This window comes from Lytechinus pictus, chromosome 16 (assembly GCF_037042905.1).
Source record: "Lytechinus pictus isolate F3 Inbred chromosome 16, Lp3.0, whole genome shotgun sequence".
Classification (NCBI taxonomy): domain Eukaryota; kingdom Metazoa; phylum Echinodermata; class Echinoidea; order Temnopleuroida; family Toxopneustidae; genus Lytechinus; species Lytechinus pictus.
In genome coordinates this window covers 12,874,718-12,898,795 of record NC_087260.1, presented here as the reverse complement: position 1 = coordinate 12,898,795, position 24,078 = coordinate 12,874,718, and the positions used below count along the sequence as shown (strand labels likewise).

Sequence of the window (24,078 nt, the reverse complement as noted above, 5' to 3'; positions counted from 1 at the left end):
GACAAGCAGATATGAGTAAATATATGTTACGATAAATAATAAGAAATGGTAATCACTCTACTTATGAATACTTCAAATTGGCCGTATCGGTGATGTGAAGCAAGGATTATCGCTGGTGGGTTGATAAAATCTATGAAAAAAATAGATCAGCTTAGAAAAGACTGCGTTTTATTGAATTATAGCAATGGTGTCAGTCTCATATTATTGTCTGAAAACATTCTCGTGATAATTGTTATATATATATTGGATTTATTGCAATAAAAACTATCAAAATACAATCACAAGCAGTCAAAGACTAAAATGAGTGAATGTTTACATGTACAAATATAAATATAACAAAATATAAAGTAAACATTATAAATAAATATTAAATACAATACAAATTCATACAGATGAAAAAGAAATGTATCATAAGTAAATACCAAAGGCCATAACATAATTACTACAAAATGTCACCAATGAAGAATAGGGGAATGAAAGATTAGGACGAAAGAGGAGAGAGGAGAGGAAAAAGATGAGAAAAGGGAAAGAAATAGGGATAAGACAAAAGAGAAGGGAAAGCAAGAGGTGGATATTGGAAAGAGAATAAGAAGCAACCTTAAGAATAAAAAAATCATTATACAATGCAAGACATTTAACAATGGTCACTAACATGTAAATAAAGTAGTAATTGAATCGAATCGAGCACAAAAAAGGGAAAGTAGAGCTGAGGAAATAGACTCCCAGAAGAAGTCCAAGCACTGTGTTGATATTGCACATGAGGAGATTAATTGCAAACCATCTAAATTCAAAACCTGAAACAGTACAACAACAAATAATTCCTGAAGAAAGATAGGAGAGAAAAGGCAGAAAAAGAAAAAAAAAGGCAAATAAAAAAAAAAAAAAAAAAAAAAAGAAGCAGCTAAAAAAAAAAAAAAAATTGTGAAGAACTCTTTCGAGGCAAAAGAAGGTTGTTACCCATGTTATAACTCGAACATTTAGCTTATTCTGAGATGTCATAAAAAAACATTCATTTTGAGATACGAGGTTGTATCACCCCACCTGCTTTATACTTCCACTCCAATGCATAAAATGGCTAATATTGTTTTTTTTTGTCAAAAGCTTCAGTACTTTGAATTATATTTCTCTTTCATTAGGACATAAAACAATGTGTTACCTTGGTTATATTTGGATTACTGCCCCAGGGGAATAGGTACTTAGGAGAGAACACAAATCCATGGTGATTAAGTACATAGCCTATAAGAACGTTGTTATTTCCACTTGCCATACTATACTCACCCAGCTGCCAATTTGAAATTTGAAATTTGAAATTTAAAAAGTCCCAAGGATCTCAATTTTAAAATGACCATAACTTTCTTATCGCTTGTCAGATTTCTTTTAAACTTTCGCCAATCCGTTTTACTTATTTTTTTCCTATTCCACACAACGTTTTTTTTTTAATGAACGAGATTGGATGCCCCGTTGAAATTAATTTAAGGGATTCATCAGGGCTAATTGTGGAAAAGTATTTACCGCGACCAACTCATACATGTCGTAAGATATAAAGGCGAGTCCAGAATCGGACGTTTATTTCTTCGTATTTTTTAAAGTGTCATTGATAAGATTAACTATTTTACAGTACAATCGAGTAATATCCTGGATGCTGAATCAAAATGTTACATGTGAAACATCATTATTAAAAATGAGAAATTCATAACAGAGCCAGCATACACGTAATACCGTTTAGAATGTCATGTTGCTTTTGTTTCATGTTATTTCAGCCATTGGCGTCAAGAGCATGCCGCCATTGCCTATGATTAAGATATTTTGGGGCTTGATAATATGGGCACATTCGCAAAATATACGAGGTGAGAAAGAGAGGAACCCTTTCGCCCAATAACAGAAAAGAGCATGCCATTCTTGGGTTACACAACAATCTGGCTCTCTTTCAATCACCGATGGAAATAGCTGTAGACAGCCCAGAAACATATATCCGCGGAAGGAGGAGTGAAAATTGAGAGAATAAGTCTAGAGGGATTTGCAATACTTCCATGATATCTGAAATCGAGAGGCTGTTCTGGACCCGAGTTCAAATTGAACCCGAACGGTGCCGTTTCTTGATATACTGATAAAGATTTCGTAAGAAGGACCTTCGATGAATCTTCTCTTTGTATGCCTTAAATTAAATTTAAACAGATCATAAAACATGCGCCGAAGTTAAATATGCAGCGCAAAAGAACCAGTGCGCAGTGGCGTTGGTGGCTAAGGCCTCATGATCTGTCATGGAAATCCCATTTTATGAATACTTGGATGTCACATTGAACAGGGAATACTAATTAAATTGTACGTCAGATCAATTAAAAAGGCGCATTGACATGAATAACTTGGTGGGTTGCTTAGAAACATTGATATTAAAAGTACTACTGATATGAAAATAGTATCACAATGCTATCTATCATAGTGGCATATTCATAAATGACTCTGTCGTCCGTGTCTTCTAATACATGATCCCACGGGAATTGTATAAATTCGAGTGTGTTAAGCTCACAAGTCTTAAAATCACAAAAGGAACTAAAAAATTTGCATCTTAACATAAACCAGCCCGAAATAGAATATCAAGGACAACAAAAATTAGCGGAAGTGAGGAGAGAGGGGAAATGGTTTCTGCTGAATAGAAGTAAATCCCAGACAAGAAGAAAGGAATCTGAAAGATCCTGTTGCTCTGACGTCTTAAAGTTATAAAATTGCATTTTTTAAATTGTTTTTGTATTATTCGAAAGGAGGTAATAGAGATCAAGTATTAAGTCGATTAGTTGATCAAATCTGTAGTTTTCATTCTTCACAAATTACAGCAATTTGACATCAATGCACCCCCTTGACAGAAATATGAGCGGTCGTTACGAAAACAAAAACCGTTATTTTTTCACCACAGGGTCTATTTTCAAATATCTCTTTCGAGGTACAATGCAAACTTTCGAACTTAGAAATAAATATCAGCAACTCCTTGGTTATTCGGATCCTGTACGATATGTAAAAAAAAATTATATCCGACGTCATTATTTCATTTTGCATTACATTGACAAAATATCAAATAGGAAGTCAGACATTTTCGAACACTAAATAAAGTTTGCTGGTTAGCAAAATCATCAATATTATATTTCATACGCGATAAGTATTAATGATATAAAAAGAGAATATATATTCTCATTTTAAACCGTGTTATACAACTCCCAGAACCGATAACATAAGATTTTCTTCATTCGGCAGTTCTAGACACTAAAGACTTGGCTCTAATTCATTTCCCCCATTTACCCAAATCGATAATTTTGAGAGAAATTATGGTATTCTAGCTTATCATCCTTCCGACTGCACGTCCGTTGCCAAAATCTTTTGCGTTACGATGACGGAAGCGCTGCTTTTAAGCAGACTTTTCGGGAGGAAATGAACAAAAATGTCTCGCATCTAGTTCCAGGCGGAATCAGAGGAACGAAAAAAAAAATCCCCAGACCGTGTTTGCTCATACGTCATATTCAGAGTGTCATAATTCTGTGTAAATAGGTCCCGTCAGCGTATTAATCACGCCTTAAACCATGCTTTGAAATGGCGTAAAATGACATAGAAGAAACATCAAAGGGTTTAAAAGGTGCATATTGTACGAAAATGCTCGAGACCTGATGATGATGTAGTGGTGACAATTGTATGTTTAAGGGATTATTGATTCATCCGCAACTAACATTGTTTTTCCTCCGTTCTATCATCAAGCCAGGTCTTTATCTTAATCTTACATACAGCTGTACACTGAATTAAAAAAAACATTACACACGCCTCTGAGAATAATTTGATTCTTTTGTTTTAAAACTAAATTCATCCGTGAATCAGCACGTTTAATCTCGAAGAAACAATTATACCTTCTCGTAAATATGGTATATATAGTATAAGTATTTCTTTGATTTATTAACAGCTTTACTGATTGTCATTCATGACTTTAAAAGGTGGCTGGGGATTAAAGACTACAGCCAGTGACAGCCATGACAGAGGTAATCTCAGTAGCCTGATTTCTACACCATAATGTCCATAGCTCGCTCTGTCAATCTGCTCTGAATTTCGGTCATGTATTAAGGCAGTATCTGTTTTCATTAGGAGCGCCTCTTGATGACCCGAAGCGCTGGGGAATACGGTGTTGGTTTTCAAGAACACGTTACTTCTTCAAATGAGAAGTAAAACCGTCTCAATGATTAAAACTTACTTGTTCTACCTTAACCCATCGCCTAGTGGATGCGTATGTCCCAGTGATATCGCTTGGGAAGGTGCGATTTTGGTTGTGTATGGGTTAATCAGGAAATGCTCAGCTGTTTGACAGCATGCAAGTCACGTCCGTATACACGTTGGAACACCTCAAAGTTTGATACCGAACTATAAAACGCTTCATTTGCCAATGTAGAAGACTTGTATTAGCTCCTGGGGTACCGCAAGTTCTACAGGGCAACCTGTTTAGCATGGTATGACTTAATGATAATGTCCATGATATTGCCAGAGTTGTCATCGCACTCATGCCTACCAAGCAAAAGAAAATAGTCCCCAATATGCTTGGGGAAAAGAAAGACAGGGACAAATTCACCTTAAACCATGTCCCCGATAGCAGATCAGATAGCTTGAAAAGCTTTTATATTGAGAGTTTTGGATTTGATACTTTCATTAGTTTATTACAAAAAGTAACTAAAAAGGTATTAACCTATCTTCGTTTTGAATTGTGTTTCTGGGATCGAGAGAAAGAAGCAATTTGTCATTCGGGAGTGCGTAGGGTATATCTCGACAAAGTATTGCCAGTAGGGTTAGCTTTGGATTCCTTTACACCCAACAGCACTGTTAGAAAATGTATCCTTAAAAAAGGAAGTTCCTGCAGCAGAGTCTCAAGAACAACTATACTCTTACCAGATTGCGTAATCTTACATTGTATAGTGTAAAATTACAGGAATTGGTATTTGGTGTGTGGAACCTTACAAATTTCCTGAAATAAAACACCCTTTTCCCTTTTTTTTAACAGACCTGTTCTGTTAAATTGTAGAAAGATTCCTGTATTAAGAATTTACAGAATGATTCTTTTATTGCTTCCTGCAAAATATTGGGGTGTTTTGTGAAATCTGGGAGTTTTTTAACAGTGGATGACTTGTATATTGTATTTATGTACAGAGCCACATTAAATATCAGCTGTCTATAATTGCTGTAAGAAACATATTCATGAAGGATATCAATCCGTCCATATTACTCAATTAGAGGAGAACCATTAGAGATTAATCATTTTTTTCTTTATCATGAGAGGTTGAATAAAAAATTTACAATGATAAAAGAAACGGTGAACTTGCATTGTTGCAGGAAAAGGGGAAAAAGGCAAGATCATGGAGCTATTGATTGGTTTCTGGTGTGGAAATTACAAACAAAGTCAAAGAGCCTCGACAATTATGAATTGGATGAATAGCTGATCTACACTGTAAAAAATGAAGTGCTAATTTAGTACTTACAGTGCTTGTATAGTGACTGCACTACGAGTGCTGATTTTATAGTTCAAATTTAAACTAGAAAATCAGCACTCGTAGTGCAGTCACTATACAAACACTTTAAGTGCTAAAATAGCACTTCATTTTTTACAGTGTACATGAGCATAATAATTATTCTTTTTTGCTGGTGAATTTTCTCGTGACCAAATTGTAGTGAGTCCAAACCAACACTCCTGTTAGAAAGGGGCTCTGAATGTAACACTAATGTGGACTTCGGTGTCTGAATGACCGAGATTCGAATGCACCCATACTATATAATACATTCATATCTAATTTAGACGAAACCGTTTCTTTTCGTTTTCTCGCGTTTCACTAGCAGGAATAAAGATATCGAATACGTATGTGGTTACAAGAATGAGGCACTTCAACAAAGGAAACATATGTCCCAATTATGATGAAAAATATCAGTACTTCCGAACATCGCTATATTAAGGTTTTCAGATTTTCTTATGGAGTCCTTCGAGACACCCATAGCATGCATGTTAAAGCTTTACTGAACTACGGGTTTTTTTCTTGCTGGCGGTGCCGTTAACTATTCGTAAGTTTTTGGATGATTTTATACACTGATAATTTTCTATGTGATGATTAATTTCATTCACCTACAAGACAGTCAATACCTTCTTCACTGCTGAAAAGACATGTTAATGATGTACAAGTGCATGTCTGCGTGGTATGATAAAGAAGTCCAAGGTATACCAGCTAAGGTGCAATATGCTTGGTACCATAACATATTCTAAATTAAATTTCCGCAAAGCAAAAATGTCAGTAACCATAGCATCCAATGTCGAGTAAAAGAATCATCCAAACCAAGTGATTAGCATTTCTTTACAGACGTTGGTTGAAACTGAGTCTTGCGATGGTAAGAAAAATTCGACCAAAAATACAAAGACATGCTCCGTTTATATAATTATACACAGTAGTATGTGCATAACAAAGGCGGTTTAATGGAGGCAACTCTCTCCAAGTGTCTAAAACAGACACAATATGGACCCCACCCCGCTCGCCTGTCCTTTACGGATATTTAAGTGTTAACCGACACCGCTGTCCTCCATGAAACTATTCAATATAAATAATTCAGAAGTAAGAAGTAGGTTGGTGGGGCGTTATTGTAATAACGTTGTCTAGGAATGTATGCTTGGTCTTATGATCATCGGCTTTTTCTAACAATACCAAAGAGCAGGGGGTGTTCCACAAAAAATTGAAGTATGACTAAAGGCGATCGCACACCTAACGATTGGTCTGCGACCCGATTTCAGAATAAAATGTAGTAGAATTTGATGTTAATATTGAGACTTGGAATATCTTACTGTGTAATGTTCTAAATCATCATACGAATACCTATGTTCGAATCTGTGACTATGCTATCATCCTTCTTAGAATAAAAGGAAATTTAATATCTAGTCGTAATGACGCCGTAGCAGTCGTACGATTGGCTACGATTTGAAACTAATTTGGCATTTGCTCCAAAATCAAGGCTTGCAATCTTTCAAAATGGTTATATTAGTTTTCTTTCAATTAATTTTAACCTCAAATAAAATGATATGTTCCATTCACATTTCAAGAAAATGAGCAAAATGCGATTTGCTCCAAAATGGGATCGCGAACAGTCGTACGGTGTGCGGTGGACTTATACAGTCACACTTAAATGCCGACGCGTACAAGATATGCAACACGCATTCTTAATGATCAATATGCAGTTGTGCGCGTCCTCTTGGCATGATTCGACCAATTTGGTTATGCCTTTTTATATCGCACGCAGCTAGGCATTTAAGTTCGGCTCTAAGTCATACTTCAATCTTTGTGAAACACCCCCCGCTCTTCGAATTCACATTCGGTATACTTTCGTCAAACAAATTTGAATGCTCTGTATAATGACACAAATATGGATTCATCGAGGATTGTAAGTTTACTGACGACTCTATATGAAATGTTAGTTTCTTTAAGACGGCCGGCGTCAAGTACCCAGAGGATCGCATGGTAGTTTCCTGGAGAGGGAAGAAAAGGCGAGTATTCGAAACCGAATTTTTAAACACTTCAGCAACTTGATTCGGAATACTAAAGATCTGGGGTAACTATTTAGTAATTATTTTTTAATTGACTCATTAATATTTGGAAAATTCAAACACCGAGTTACCAATGGTAACCTTGGGCATGTTTCTCTTTGTTTGTATTTTGTTATTATTTTTGTAGGTCTTAAATGATGCATGCAATTACGAAAACGGCTATATCAATGGTGCGAGCAACAGTTAATAGTGAGAAAAGAAGGGGAGCCCCATCCCCGAACATCATCACTTGGACTCGGTCGAATACCAAACAATGGACATTGACGAACCATGACTCGCGTTCACCACCCGGCCGAAGCTTCAAGTGTCGCATGGGAAACATTGGGTGTTAAAAGGGCCTCGAGCGGTGATTTATTAAGCATCGTAATGACGGGTGAAAGAAGTAAACACAGGGGCTGGTGCCCTGTCTAATCTTTCATGCATGAAGGCAAGGACTGACAGACAAACAAGTAAATCGAGACCCACACAGTTTTTAAAAAAGACCGATGTTTAAAAATTATACAACGCTGTTTACTCAATGAACATTGCAGTACAGGTTAGTTCAAACAAGCGTTTTAAGATTTAAAAAATAATAAAGAATAATCTTAACATTTAGTCTCCAATACATTGAACAAGTTTATTCAAAACTGTAAACACTTGTTAAACTAAACTAACTACTTTAAAGTAAACATAAGAAACAGCTTCGTAAACATCATTTTACTGTGCATTAACGCCTCTATAAAACAATAAAGATGTATACCATAGTAAAGCGGGTAAGATGTGGTGACTTAGGGGTAACGGAGCCGCCATGGAGAAAAAAAATGCCGGATCGGTACATGTCTATTGGAAAAACATGAGGCCTATACACAAAAACTGGTTCAAGTTTGCACCCCAAATGTGGCAGCAACGTTTGGTGCAAATTTGCACCCGAAGTGAAAAGGGTGCAAAAATAATTTTTTGTGTTTGCACCCCGAAATGTGCTATTGCGCACCATTTTGGGGTTAATTAGTTTTTACATCCAATAGGTGAAGATTTGAACCTTTCCTAAAGGTACAACTCTGCATCCTGAATGGGTGTAAAATGGTGCTAACTGCATCATTAAAGGTGTAAAATGCTTTTTAGGGTTTGAACGTGCACCCCATAAGGAACTCCCATTGTGGCATATGTGAGATGCAAAATTGCGCCGTGTTTTCCAAGTGTAGACGCTTGTCAATGATCACAAAGATATTCAAACAAAACAAATATCATCAAATAGCATGTCCTTCTATGACCTAACTTGCCAAGCACGGTGAGAAAGTGGAACAGGATATTGAAGAAGCGTTGGTCACTGGTCGAAAAATTAACGGGTCAAAATTAATTGAATCTCTACTCCTATGTCCGACGATGTTTCCCCCAAGAGGATGACCAGCTCAATTGATTCAAGCGCGCGAGCTCATTGACCTACTGATATAAACACAGTCGTGTGCACTGTCATGACTTGCTTACTTCTGAATTATTCGTTTCTGCACACAGAGTAATAGGTTTGGGTGCCGTGGATGGGGTCGGCAGTGCTTCCCTATCTGTTCAATGCATCAACAATATTCCCGCTTTTCCATGAAAAACATAAACAAATTGTATTTTAGGAATCCTAAGTGTGAACTAATCTTAATGTAAAATGCTTAGCCACTTAGTGTTGAAACACAATTGTGTGGGCGTTATGATCACTTACGATTGAAAAAAATCCTATAAGTGAAATGAGTAAACAAAAAAGAGGAATTGCTTCTGAAATTGCCAAAAAACATTAAAAGTATTACCACATTGGATGACATAACTTCGTTTATAAAGGTCATTTCAAAAGCGTCTTTTTGGCGCCACTATACATGTTATATTTCACCCTTTGCAACTTTCCCGTTAGTGCTGTAAATACATATTTTGGAAGAAGGGATGACGAGTTGGCACGGCTGAGAACAAGTATAAAAATAGCCCTGAACTACGTCTCACGTTTCTTGTATCCGCTCTTAACAAGATAAAGGTTATGAAATCAAAGATTGATGCACGGAAATGAGAAAATCGAGAGACTTGGGAAAAGTCATGAGAGGAAAACATTTATCTTCGTTAACAGTAGAGGTATCTTGTACGTAGTTGTTTCCAAGAAAGCTGAGTCTGTTCTTTTTGCTGTTTTACATATTTTTTTTTAAATGGAACCCTTAGAGGCTCAATTGCTAATAGCATGTTATTTGATCCAGGCCAGACCGCAGTTGCTCCAGTGTGAAGTTAGCGAGTAATTTCCGCTTCTTACGTAAAGTAGAAGCCTTTCGAAATAAATAACAATAGGCTTATATAGCGAGAGTTTGAAGAAAGAAAAGGAGAAGAAGAGAGAAAGAGAGAGAGAAAGAGGACGGAAGATGGAAAGAGGAGAAGGGGAGAGATAACATGGATAATGAAAAGAAGAAAAGCGAGAAATAGAAAAAGAAGAAAAGGGTGGAGGAAGAGGAGGAGGAAAAGAAGGTGAAGAAGTAGAGAAAAAGAAAGGAAACAAATTGTATGTGGGAGGGGAGAGACCAGCTTTGTGTGAGAATGGGGCTAAAAATGATGGATGGGTAGAAAGAAAACAAGAATATTCAAAAAAACTAAAGCGATGATGGAGAAGAAAGAGAAAGAACAGTATAGCGAGAGGTAAAAATAAAGAAAAGGCGTGTGTGCATTTGTGAAAGAATATGTGCAGTTGTGCGGGGATGTGTGTGTGTGAGAGAGAAAGAGAGACAGAAAGAGAGAATAAATAAAATACAAACGGAAAGGAAAGAACGAAAAGAAACGATAAGCATATAGTAACACACACACACACACCCTCACACACAAAACCTCGCGCGCACATTCAGGTATGAAATTGAAGTAATTGGCAATGGTATGAACCAAAAATAAAACAAAAATAAAAGCTAGCCCAAATTATGTATTAGGTTTCTATGTACAAGGTTCTTCTGATGGCCAAGACATTGAAATAGGGTTACAATTGATTTCAGATGGAGATGGAATGAGTAGTGGAATCAATCCGAACGAAAGTGAGCCGAAAAGGAGAGGAATGAAGGAGGGGTGATAGATAATGGGAGCTGAGAAGGGGGTGCGGGTAATGATGTTGAAGAGTAGATATGTCAGAAAAAAAATGAAATATTGAATAAGAGCGACATAATGTAAGAGTGAATACTAAGAGAAGAAAAAAAAATATTAAAAAGATATGGACACATAAAATGGAAAGATAGTTAGACGTCGCTTGAAAAGGAAAAAAGCGAGAGGAAAATGAGAATAGAACGATCCTACGTCACTCGCCAAATTTTAATTCGCCCTAGTCCCACATGTGCTAATAATTTGCGGCAACCCGCCATTGACTTCATACCCCCAAAGCCCAAGCGTCTCATATTCTGTTGACTTATCTCTCTGTTACATGATGGAGTCGAAAGTGCCTTACAAAAGGAGCTTCGAGAACGCCACTAGCACCTCGTGTTTCGACCATTTTTTTTTTATATTTAAAGGGTTGTCGCAGCAATTTCCAATCAGTATTTAGAGCACTTCATATGATAATGGTGTTTTTCTTTCATAATTTATGATAGTTAACACACTCTTTCAAAATATTTGACCAGACAGTCGGTGGGTTAATGAATTAGCGCCGAGGGAAGGCCAAAACGTTAACAGTGACCTTTACCGACGTCGCTATGTCGCGGGGAGAGAAAAATATGACATAAGTTTTGCTTTTTATACCTTTTCCGCATTTAATGCTCGCCCTACCTCTCTCTGTGTGTAAGTTTTACCTCCTGAGCAAATGTAGACCTTGTATAAAATGCCCGTTATCAGGGGTATTTGAAAATAACTAAAATCCAGACCAATTCGGGGCACATCGTACCCTAATCGCATGACCAGCATCACCATAATAAGTTTCTCTAAATTGTGCGTTTATATGCTTCTTGCACTGTCAGTGAAAACACTCAAGTTTTTATTTAGTTTCATTAAAAAAATACATTCATGTTAGATGTGTAGTCGTGGGTGATTAACGGCATGAGTGACCAGCTGTGCATCCCTTGAAAGAAGAAGGAAACAACTTACTTGATTTTGATCCATGCTTCCTCTCCGAATTTCTCGGTAACCAGTGCCTTGACACAAATGTTGATGAACCCGTACTGCCGAAAGAGAATAAGAGAAAAACAGAAAGTCGAAGTTAAAAATCACGGCGTTGTAACTAGAAAGTAAAAATATTTCTACAACTATATTTTCTTACGACTCCTCGGAGACACTGGCGTACAGATGGGGGGGGGGGGGGCCTTGGGGGCTCTTGCCCCCGTCATATCTAGCCCCCTCAAATTCTTTTGGCTCATCACGCCACTGCTCGAAGACTCAAAAATATTCAGGAGATACAGTATATCTGAGACGCAGCGAAGACGTCGCAGAGGCGTCTCTGCAACTAGCCAAATTTGAGACGAAAACTCGTCGCGAGCTAGTTGCAAGCCCAGTGAGATGGCCCCTTTAGTGTTAATTTCTTAATTAAATGTTCTTTCTTCGTATATCGGTTATGTTCCATTGAGTTGAACTTTTATTGCACTCGTTCTGAACTCATGCAATCTTTCCAAGGTACGTGCAATGCAAGTAACCTAACAGTCAAGGGTAGCCAAAGCAAATATGTGTTTTCATCATAATGGTGTTATATTAATAACGTTGCTTACAGAATCATGAACACCACTCCTGACCTTGAAAATTGTTGATATATAGAAATGCGAATTTCTATTTCTTTTTGGATTCGTCGAGCACTTAATAACATGATTTCACTTTGTGAAGCACGGTAGGCTGGTGCGCCTGGATGCTAAACTTTGTAGACTGCAATTGCTATACAGACAATCTTCTTTTCAATATATTCTATCGGAAATACGAGCAGAAGCGGAAACGTCCTGAACCCTCGGCTTCGAAATTGTTATATCTTTGACAAAAACTAATAATAAACGTCAACAGGGTTTAATATACCACGTGTTTTAATATAAACTTCTAGGACTTGCTTGTAATTTCAGAAGAATCAAATGTGATATATACATATATATGTCTTTTTAATTTAGTGTGCAGGCAAATCTCTTAAATGCTTGGTAACATTTTCCTCTCGGCTGCACTGTTGACGTGCAAAAAGAGTAGAACTAGTGACGCTTAATCAATATGATCAACAAAAAAACTGTAAAAAAGTATATTTCCCTACCCAAAGTGATCACTTTCAATTACATTCCATATAACATGTCCTCTTCGTTAAATATAGACTTAAACGCTGATATTTATTGGTTAACAGAATATACCATGACAACGCCATAAAGACATCATGGATGTGACCTTTCAAACCTTGATAAGCTTTAGACTTGATAAATCTGGCACTCATTTCCAATCGAAAACCAATTGACAAATAATTAGGGGCAATATACACAAAATCAAAGATACAGTGCACGCACATTGAACACGAAGTGCTACCGGGAAATTGTTGGGGTGAAATAGTTTATTTGGTAACGTACTATAAATGATGTGTCCTTTCTGCTGTACGTTACGTTTTGTCAATTTATTTGTGGTGGTTCAAACGAGCATTTTCAGGAAATCGTTTTAAAGTATATTGTACAAGCTCACACCATACCAAACGTCTCATATTTACCATATTCACTAAATACTTTAAACGTAAGAATACATATAAATATGAATCATAAAATATGAACAGACACGTGATTTGTCAGTTTTCATTTTTGAAAAGGCTATAATGGACTTTTTTTTAGAGTGGTCGATGTGATCATGCACGGGAAATGAAATTCTTCGGGATTGTCATCAATGGTTAAGTACCTATATAAGGTCGAACAAATTGAATATCTTTATAACTCATTAACGATGAGGGGAATAACACAATCTACATTCAAGCAATGTAACGGAGAATGAGCATGTACATAAATTATAATTGGCATACATTCTGCAGTCATGTTTAATCGGTACGACGTGGCTGCTTCAAAAAATGAAATGAATATATACTTAATGAAATTTATTGCAAGATAACATTGTTTTGGTATATGCATCTCAGAGCAATGCATGGATATTATGTTTATGTCTCATAATTACACTTGCTTATATAGCGCTTAATAGTTTTGTATTTATTCGAAGTGTCTATGCGCTCAGCAATGAAATTGATACAGTTATCCTGCCAGATACCATCACCTGGGTTGAGTAGAGTATAATGTGGATCAATTTCATGCTGACTGAAAAGTAAAAAGTGAAAAGGATTCGAATCCACAGCCCTCTGTTAGTCCAGATACTAATCCCCTGGGCCACGACGCTCCACAAAAACGTTACCTCAGCCGATAATTATATAACTCAATGTCTGTCTAGTAAAGTTCGTTTCATACTATTAGGTAGTAAGCAAAGGTAATGAGATGAACAGTATATATTTCATTTTATGGTTTCTGGTATATTTTGAGTTGTTTCCACTTCTTTCTTTTTTATCACCATTTGTTCCATCTATCATAAACAAAAAAATGAAATTAATTCGAAATCTAGAATGTGTCCCCAACCCGATTCGGATCTGGCCAAATACATCATTAAATTTCGATTATCTCCACACGTTAACTATTCCCAAGAGATCCTGGTGACGAAGGCTTTGATTTAATCAATTCATAAAAAGAATTAGTACGCGGTATCATTGATTTGATTACCTCCCACGAGAAGAAAAAATAATATGCGTGTGTGGAAAGTGTGTGTCAATCAATAAAGGTGCGTGCGTGTGTGTTTTTGCGTGTGGGTGTGTGTGTATGTTTTTGGTACACAGGAAATGTCATTTAGATCAAGCGGAATCCTGGGATATAACACAATGGAATTGGAACTCACTTTAATATCAGGGATCATTACCAGGGTCCAAAGTGGCCGTTTGCGAACAGAGGGACAATTGCAAAAGCATATTCGTCATTGGTATCATGGTTATAATGATAATAATGGTGATAGTTACCATGGATTCTAATATGTATTGTCTCTCGAATAGGACAATTCCGGTGTTCCACAACTATTATTCCGCGCCGTTTACATGTACATCACCATAATATCTAAAATCGATTAGTCTTTGTTCGTGTTTTCATCTATCATGATTAATTTAAAATGAAAAAACCCAAATTATTTTTTTCAGAGTAATATGAGAGTATATACAATCTGGTTTTATTATCTGGTTCGAGTTCGTTAAAGAGAGGTGTATCAGACAATTTGTACAAGCCCTTCGCGTTCAAACGTTGCTTGGCAACGTAATTTTCACATTAAAACTCATTTTCCTTTTTTTTTATACCATTGGATGTTGAACTTATAGTTATGTGGATGAACAAACACTTAATCTATTCACGGTCACATATTTTTATTCATTGCTATTGGAACTTGTTTAATTGGTGGTGTGAATACTATGAATCTTCTTTCGCCAGGGTATATGCTTAGTTTACTATTAAAATTTCAATTATTCCGTTGCCAGTAAGCTGTCCTCAACCATGTTATATACAGATATAGCAAATTCAAATAGCCTTAGAGCGGGAAATACAAATAATATCTGGAGGACATTTATTATAATAATGGATATTAATTTGGCGAAGGTCTCGTGGTAAGATTTGCGCTCAAATCTCTAAAGGAAACCAAATGATTACCCTTTGCATGAAACCTTTCAGTCTCATAATTAAATTTTAATCACCGCCATAATTGGTTTTCATAGTTCCATTCGTGCAGATAATCGATTCACGCAATAATATCAATCTACGGAATTTGAAGTGAAGTATGATGCGACAGAGATTATCGCGAGTTGACATTTTATACACCACATGGTTGAAATTTCGAAGTTCTGACAATTAAAATATGAACATATACATAGGAGCAGCCAGTGTACAGTGTTTTCGTCATTGAATCGGAAGGGCTTAATAATGAAGGGGCAAATTGGGAAATGATAAACATCCCCCGAAGAAGAAGAGAAAAAAAAAGAGGAAAACTACATATGTAGGTTTATGACACAATGTCGACATTACAAGTCGGGTCAACAGCGCTTTCGTAACGTAATTCGAAACCACTGATTATAATTGATATTAACACTTAGTAGCAGACGTTTTTAATCTAAACTTCATATTCTGAGAGGATTCAATGAAATTATTAAATCTTTTTAAGCGGGAATCACGCATCACACCGGGGTCATTAGCTCATTCGGGGCAGTTGCCATTCCATTTCAGTCTATGCTGATTATCGATTTTACTAAAGATGTTTTGCTTTACAGAAGATGAATAAAAAAAACAATCGAATTGTTTAGCAAATTTAATTGGCCAGTTCTGTTGATGGTGGGTGGGATCAGAACAGATGATAACTTTAAAGAAAAGTTAGTGGTTGGCAGGACTAGCAGAACTGATAGCACACACACGATAAAGCTGTGTGCGCTATGAACGCCTAGCTTTATTTAGCCGGGTAATATAGGAGCGCCTTGAGCACCTAACAAGGTGGATATGTGCGCAATATAAATACCCTATATTATTATTAGTATTATTATTATAAATAATTCATCATACCTTTTTTATGTTTTAAATCTAATAAACGCAAACGCCGATGAACATGATACTTATCATCATCTTTGCCCTATGAAAGGGGCTGGTCTCGACCAAATTGAATGGTTCAGATTTTAAAGGCGATAAGTCAATTTTAAATGTACAAAGTATATGAAATCTATAAAATTCTACTGTTCGTAAAGTCGTTAAAGTGAATTGATTCGTGCACCAAAAAGTTTCTGAAACCTGACCCTCACATTTAACCTACTATTTCTAATCAATTCACTTTATTCTCAGAAGTCATCATTGCTCTAACGACTTTCTTGCTAGCTCGGTCTTTGAAGCCAGCAAACGTGTCAACAAATCCTTCATATTGCCCAGTTTTACGAGTAAGCTGACCGGGCTTATTGCTATCCGAAAATCTCGCCGTTTATTAAAATAAATATAATACGAGATTTCGCTGAGTAATCCGTCTTGTCCAGTATGTTTGCTTACATGTATTTGTATTACGGCCTCACCAATGTACTATATCGCTTATCGTTATTACTCTTGATCCTATAAAGACCACGGGTCGCTGCCAGCTACATTGTTTGTTTTTCGTTATCTTATCCATGCTGCTATCTACTGAAGATATTAAATCATTCACAGGGAAGCGTTTTTCATCGATATGAGAAATGTATTTCATCACACCAATTTTATATGTTATGTTTTTCAGCAGAACGGAATATTTATGTTTGGTACCATTGGTCTGTAAGAACAGGCTAGTGTATGGGAGGGAGTTCCAAATGTTTTGAACACAAAAGGCATGATAAGGGGTGGGGGGGGGGAGGGTGAATCATTCGATTAATTTTCAACCTCATAACCTGCATCAATTTTCGTAAACTTCATATTGACATATTTTATTGCAACACGTAATGCAAAATTTACTATCTATTCAAGTACTTTTGATGTTATTTTGTTTATTATTTTATTTTTAGCGGTTCTTTGTGCTCACTTTGTTCCCACACGGATTTTCAAACACAGTACACTGTGTATCCAAGATCTCCAAATCATTGACTCATTACACATTACCTGTGATCGTTATCTTTAACATCGTCACATCATCGTAAACAAATGAACAACACCAATTCTACACTAACTTTCACCAATTTTCTTTTAAAGGCATTGGATAACATTGATTTGACTTTTAAAAAATCTGAGCTGCGAGGTCCCACTTGTCACCTGTGATATGTTACAAGAATGAAGCCCCGAAAAAATCGCTTCCGAAAATCAGTATTTAGTGCTTCAAAAAAGTGAAATATAAAGTAACCGGAAACACCATCTTAATTTCTTCACATATACCTATGTGTTTATTAATTATCGGCACGATAGAAATTACACAAAATCTTCGATTATAACGTATCAAAAGCATTTATTTCTATTTTTTTTTTGGTTTCAGAGTTTTTAGGTTGATAGAAAGGCATCCATGTACATATTTTATTACATGTCTATAACGTTAACTTATGCCTTTAAAATACGAGTGCGTGATTTAGAATACAAACAAATGACCAATTATAATGTACTCCCTTGTATTTTCTCTTTAATATTTTTAAAAACTTTTTTCTGAAGTTTATCACCTGCGTGAGTAGGCCTATGATACATAAACGCATTAAAATGTTGATTGAAAATTTGCGATTGGCGCACAAATTATAATCCTTTTTTTTATGTCATTAAAAATGAGCCAAGGGTCTAGATATCCAGTTATATTATGTGGCTTTGGCACTTATGATTCTGGCAACTTCCAAAGGGCACATTTATCACCTCAGTCTGATTTTGTCTGAAACTATTAATGCTCATTCCCCGTTTGCTCAATTTGTGTGCACAACGCCATTATTAAATTGTTTCCGGTCAGTGTATCAAATGTTCACCCGAGCCACTTGTTTGATCATAAAATGACATAAAGAGGGCTATTATTGTTGAAACGCGGTTAAAAATAATAATATTGAGTAGGACCTGTATAGGACGGGTTCAATGGGTGTAAGCAAGTAAGAGTAATGACCCATTTATGGAGCTATAATTAGACGGTTACACTGGCGAGCATGTATATCCGATCACACAACGTCAACGAGCCGCCAGCACACTATCACCACCATACCATCATCACTTCCGATTTTTTTTTATCTGAATCTTCAAAATTATATTCGTAAAAAATTCTAAACCTCGTGGTCGATATTATGACCGTAGACTTCTTAATATTTCACCATTTCTTTAAAGCACAATTCGTCACATGATCAATGCAAGTGACCCTTTTGACCAAGGCCCGCTAATCATTAAAAAATCATAGCAATCTTTACCGCCACAATACTATGATAAATTGTTTTCAACCAATCAAATGACGTCACAATAGTTTGACAGGTGAGGGATGTAAGACCCCCCCCCCCCCCCGAATCACCACGCTCTGTAAGAAGCGGAACACATTAACCTGCTTATAATATACCAGTATACGCTCTTTACCTGGGGGGGGGGGTCCTCATCATTTTTTAGGATGACACTTTGTCTCTCTTTTATTGTGATTGGCTGAGAAGCAGCGTTACCATGGTAACTATCGGATAACGCACCTGATAAGTCCTTTCATAAAAATGATTCCCGGGTCAAAGAATACCCTTTATCAACGTGATCAATTTGGGGGTAATTTTTTTTTAATTTCTGCTGGGTGAAATAAGTTTCACTAATTGTTTTTTTTTATCCACCATAACAACATCATGACCGACTAAAACCGTGAGGTAACAACTGACTTATTTCAATATTTGAAAGTGTGCCTTTAACACCACAAACCTCTCAAAACTGAAATAAGTGACGGAGTGATATGACGGATCATCGATACAAATAATAGAACGATATTATCATCACTGAGCGGTCTTAGAGTAACCGGAAAGTCAATTTATTATCAAATGGAGCAGCGGAGAAGATGTGTGGTTTGATTTGTGAAGCGTTTCAGACTAGTCATTAAATGAATGAAGAAAATTCGACTCATATGTACATGATCGATTATGTGACAACCCCCATGACAGAATTGATGGATAGTTTAGACTTGGCAATCCAGTCGCAATCGATCACTTCGATGTAGAATTTGGTTTTTCCTTACTTAGTCAAATTATATTTTGTCATGCCATCGAGGAATTTCATCGATTCAACAGGATCAATGTTGGTATAGAATTTATTATATGAAGCCCGTGTGCCAACAAGTGTGGATACCATGATATATTAAACAATAGCAGTAAAAAACAACTTGACTCAGTTCGCCCCCTTCTGTCGCCCCACCGCACCCATTTTTATTATTTTATTTTTCTTTCCATACCTAATGTATTTGTATTGTCCGAAATATTCAGGCTTAGAAATCTCTTCTAAAAGGCCGAGATCTTTCTTGATTTCATCAGGAATACATCGGAAATAACCGTGCCGATGAATACGCAAGAGCATGATGGCTCTTTTAAAGGAACGACCCAAATAGAGATGGCAGGGGTAACCCATCTCAAGCATAGAATATATGGCTTCATGCAAAATAAGCAAATGCAGGCATTATTATTTTATTATTGCCACTCAGAAAAGAACGAGTTTCCTTATAATCTGTTTCCTATCCCCCCCCCCCCCGCTGAATCACATCCAAACTACACATAATTTCTTCTCAGTTTTATACATTCTCCTTCTTTCTCTTTTTTTTCATTTCCACTTGTCCCACTCCACTCTTGTATCTCTCTCTCTCTCTCTCTCTACCTCTCTCTTATATTTCTCTTCTCTCTTTCTCTATCTCTCTTGCTCACCCTCTCTAATATCACCCTCCCACACACACAAACCCGCGCGCACACACGCTGTCTCATTATCTCTGTATGTTATTTTTGTTGTTACATCCCTTTCTCTCCCCCCCCCCCCTCTCCCCCTCCCTCCGTTTTCTCTCCCATGAACACACACATACACTCGCATTCAAGATTTTCTCTTTTTTTCAGATTCAGAATATGTAAACGACAATAGACATTTTAAAAACATGATTTCGAGAACTTCCGCTGACTCGCTATGCAAATCACCAATGTATACCATCGCTTTACCTTTTCATCTCCTCTTCAGGTCCTTGCCCCTTCAGTGAATCATTTGTCATTCTTTATGATTCATTCGAAATAAAAACCAACAAAATAATCCAAATGCGGTACAGAACGGATTTTAAACTTTATTCCATTTGACGTTTCAACATGTCCGATACCCATTATTATAATATTTTAGTAAATGGAGTTGGAGTGGTTGGGAAAAGCCTGAACCACGGGAGGCTATGTGGTGAAAATGAATTGATTCTATTACATTTTTTGATCGTTTCTCTCCCTTTTACGGCGCCATGTATTGCATAAATTACCTATTCCATACAGGGTACATTTTCTTTCAAAATCATGTATGACTTTACTAAATAGGTACTATTTGATTATATAAACTCGAAGTGTGGACCTGAAATATTCCATGATGTTTTACAACTGCATTTGTAATTAGCCGCTTTTAATTTTCTTCATTTAATAACTTTGAAAGATAATTTTCAAACAGATGTTTTTATCATTCCATGTTCAAATTTTGATTGTTCAATCATAAAATCATGTTTAAGATACAATTGGTGTGCGATTTATTCATGATGTCATGATGAACAATATGAATATCTTTAGAAAATGCTACCATGGTCATGATGGTTTATGTAGGTTTCTTTTTCAGATTACCGAAAACCTAAGTCGGGGTTCGAATCCGGCTACCAATTCGATTTCACAGAGCCTAATTCCAATGTCTCTTCGCCTAAAGACTATTGTAGCCAGCATAGATGTGGTGCAATCTGAATGTAAAATATTATGACATTATAGCTATCAATTCGCAGACGCTTTCTATAACACAGGGAATCTTTTGTCCAAAGCCCTTCATATTCCTAACAAAGCAGCCTTTGTCGAAAATCGGTCATTAAAAACAGCAGTGTCCTCTTGGACGCTGGACAAACGATATATTTACCATTTTTAGTCTTAGACGATGTGCTGTCCCGGTCCACCAACTCTGACAATGACCTCTAAGCCGTCTATTGTGATTTGACGGCATTTTCAATAGATTCTAAACGTTTCAGAAAGCGTCTGCGAAAGTGGATGCTAAAATACGCTAATATTATCATATTTGAGGCATCAAGCATAGACAACGTCGTATTATGTATAAAACACACAAATATGATTTTGCTTATGCAATCAAAGAGCCAGACTTTACGGGCATCTCAAAACAAAGCAGCAGGGTGATCACAAGCTAAACTATTAATCATATAAAAACATGTAACAACAGCATAATTATATTACCATGCACATGTGGTTTTCGACCTTCATACCCACAATTAATGGTGTTGTCATGGTTACAAGATATGAAAAGACGTAGATTTATTCCGCTTTATCATTTTGAAAAAAATGAAGTTGAGGATAACATACAACGGAGAAACAAACAATTTAAATCATCCACTGGCTTTAGTTTGAACGTAAAAGCGATGAAAATATCTTTCTGCAAATTCCCCCTACATGTATAAAAAAAGCCCGATGAAACAACACTCCACATTCCTATTTCTTTACATATTATTTGTGGGGTTATGAGAGGTGGGGGCTCATATCATAGGCCCGGTGCTTTACGACCCCAGCCATCCGGAAAATAGACATCTTAAACGACTTCTTCAAGAACATTTCTAACAATGAAGAATTCAGGATAATATCAAAAATATTACAACACGTGAATGCTGATACAAGAGAGGTATGAGGTACATTTCTTAGATGTGTCATAATATTTATTTTGAATACATGTATCCCCATACGGCAGCTGTGATGCAGGTAATCATTCTATTGTAATTGCAATCGGTAGGATTATCTTGCTTCATCGCGATGATTTCTGTGAGCGTTTTACACATAACATTCACTGCCTCTGTCATTGGACCCAATTTGTCAGTGGATTCCGTCGAGATTACAAGTATGATAATTTTCATGCTATGGTGGTAAAGTGTATATTGAGGTCTTGCCAAGTGGCGCAAGCCGCTGGATTCGACCAACCATTCCGTATGCGGCTTCCACCAAATCACTCAAATATTTGAAAACTCTGTTTCATGATTTTCCGGTAATTACTGTGAACCTGGAGAAGACAAAACTTAATATTATTTGCATTGCAATAAGCTTACTAAAGCAACAACAAAACGGGAGGATGAATGAAATATTTAGCTTCTTAAACTAATGGTTAACCATTAAGAATACGATCACGAATATCTTTAGGAACTACTACGAACACCTTACGAACGATTTGTAGATCACATCGTAGGATCTTCTCAAGAATCTAAACCAGTGTTTGCAGACCGATCGTAGACCGTTCTTAAGTGTAATTACGAACGTCGTGAGAATATCGTAAGAACCATGCAAAATTTTGTATGATCGAGAGCCAATTCTAGAAACCGTAAATTATAAAGATAGTCACCGTACGGAAATTTCGTACGGCACTCTTACGAACGACTCTTGATGTTTGTAAGACGTTCGCAAGGGACTCGTAAGACGTGGGTACACAATTTGTGCAACTGTTGAGTAAAATCTTCGTATGGATGACTGAGAGTGCCGTGCGTTGCACGTAAGGCCAACTCGCGACAAGAGAAATCGTAAGATGGCCTTAAGTCTCATGAAAGAATAACTCAAGGCATTCTTCTGAAAAAAAACAGTCGCATTTTAACTAAGGCAAGATTGCTCACCGAAAATTACTCGGTCTCTCATGAAGGTCTTCAGCTGTTCGTAAGAATATACGTCCCATCTACGAATCTTTACGAACCCCAGAATTCGAACGCATCGCTCGTATCAGCCTTTGAGGCCGTATGTGGTTTAAAGAAGACCAAAAAATGTAATGTTAAATTCGTCAACAGCAAATAAGAACGGTATTGACAGTAAAAATGTTTACTTGTATTGATGCTTTAAGCCTACTTATTTTTTCGTAATCGAAAATCAATAGGCAAGAGAACGTTGCTTTATAAAACTTACTTCGAGTTATATGTTTCTAATATTGAACCTTAGGAAAAATGTGTTTCTAGCCCATGTTTTTGAAATCATTTAAACTTTGAGACAGAATATGCTTTCAATAAAGCGTAGAAAGAACCCTTTTATCTTTTTTAATTAAATTTTAGTCATCCAATCTTTGCGACAGAATAAGGGTTGTTTCGTCTATTCCCAATGCATGGGAATGTCTTTTCAATAATAAGAAAATAGAAATTCAGGATTGATTTCTGTCTGACTTACCATGTCGGCTTAGCTCTGCTTCCTTTTTTATCAATTCATGAATCCTTAGAATATGTTCAGTCCAGTCGGCGACAATGCGGAGGGAGAGACACGGTTAAAAATTGCATGAGGTACCGTTGGGTAGTCTTCCGCAGCAACACAAATTCAAAAGAAATCTCCTCTGGAAAATTTAATTCTAGATTCATCTACGTTTTATGGTGATGTTGTTTGTCATCCAATGTCGCCCTATCTTGGGGAAAAGTAATTGTCGAACAAACAACGATGGCTTTAAAAGTCCACTCTCCCTGGCTTTATTTGTTTTTTTGGTCTTATTATTTTTGCGGGTTTTCGAAATGATTCGTCGCTTGACGCGGTTGAAATCAGAACTTATTCAACTGCTCTGCATATTCTATACTCATAACACACCGTCCAATGAATCCCACGGGCTGAATAAAGATGTCGCTTATAAGTTGGTGGAAGTCATAGAGTCCGGCTGCCCTCGATAAAGTGTTGCTGGTTGGTTGTCGATGTTGCTATGCCGATGACCTGGGAAGGTGTGCTAGATAAAAAGCGGGCACGATGATGTGGTTGGTCGAATATTTGATGAAGATGAGCGTGATTAACTTTCCCGTGAGTCCAACGTCAAGGCAAAGTTTTCCTGCGGATCAACAAAAACACAACCCATGACAACCTGGTTATATACATAATT

General features: G+C 36.7%; 1 protein-coding gene across 1 annotated transcript in view; it reads right to left on the bottom strand.

Moving 5' to 3' along the window:
* Window positions 1–20,233, bottom strand: part of LOC129278803 (guanylate cyclase soluble subunit beta-2-like) — a 58,010-nt gene extending 37,777 nt beyond the window's left edge. The window contains exon 1 of the mRNA XM_064111616.1: window positions 20,184–20,233. Coding sequence (XP_063967686.1) covers window positions 20,184–20,233 — 50 coding nt within the window. The remainder of the gene's footprint in view (window positions 1–20,183) is intronic.
* Between the last annotated feature and the right edge of the window lie 3,845 nt (window positions 20,234–24,078).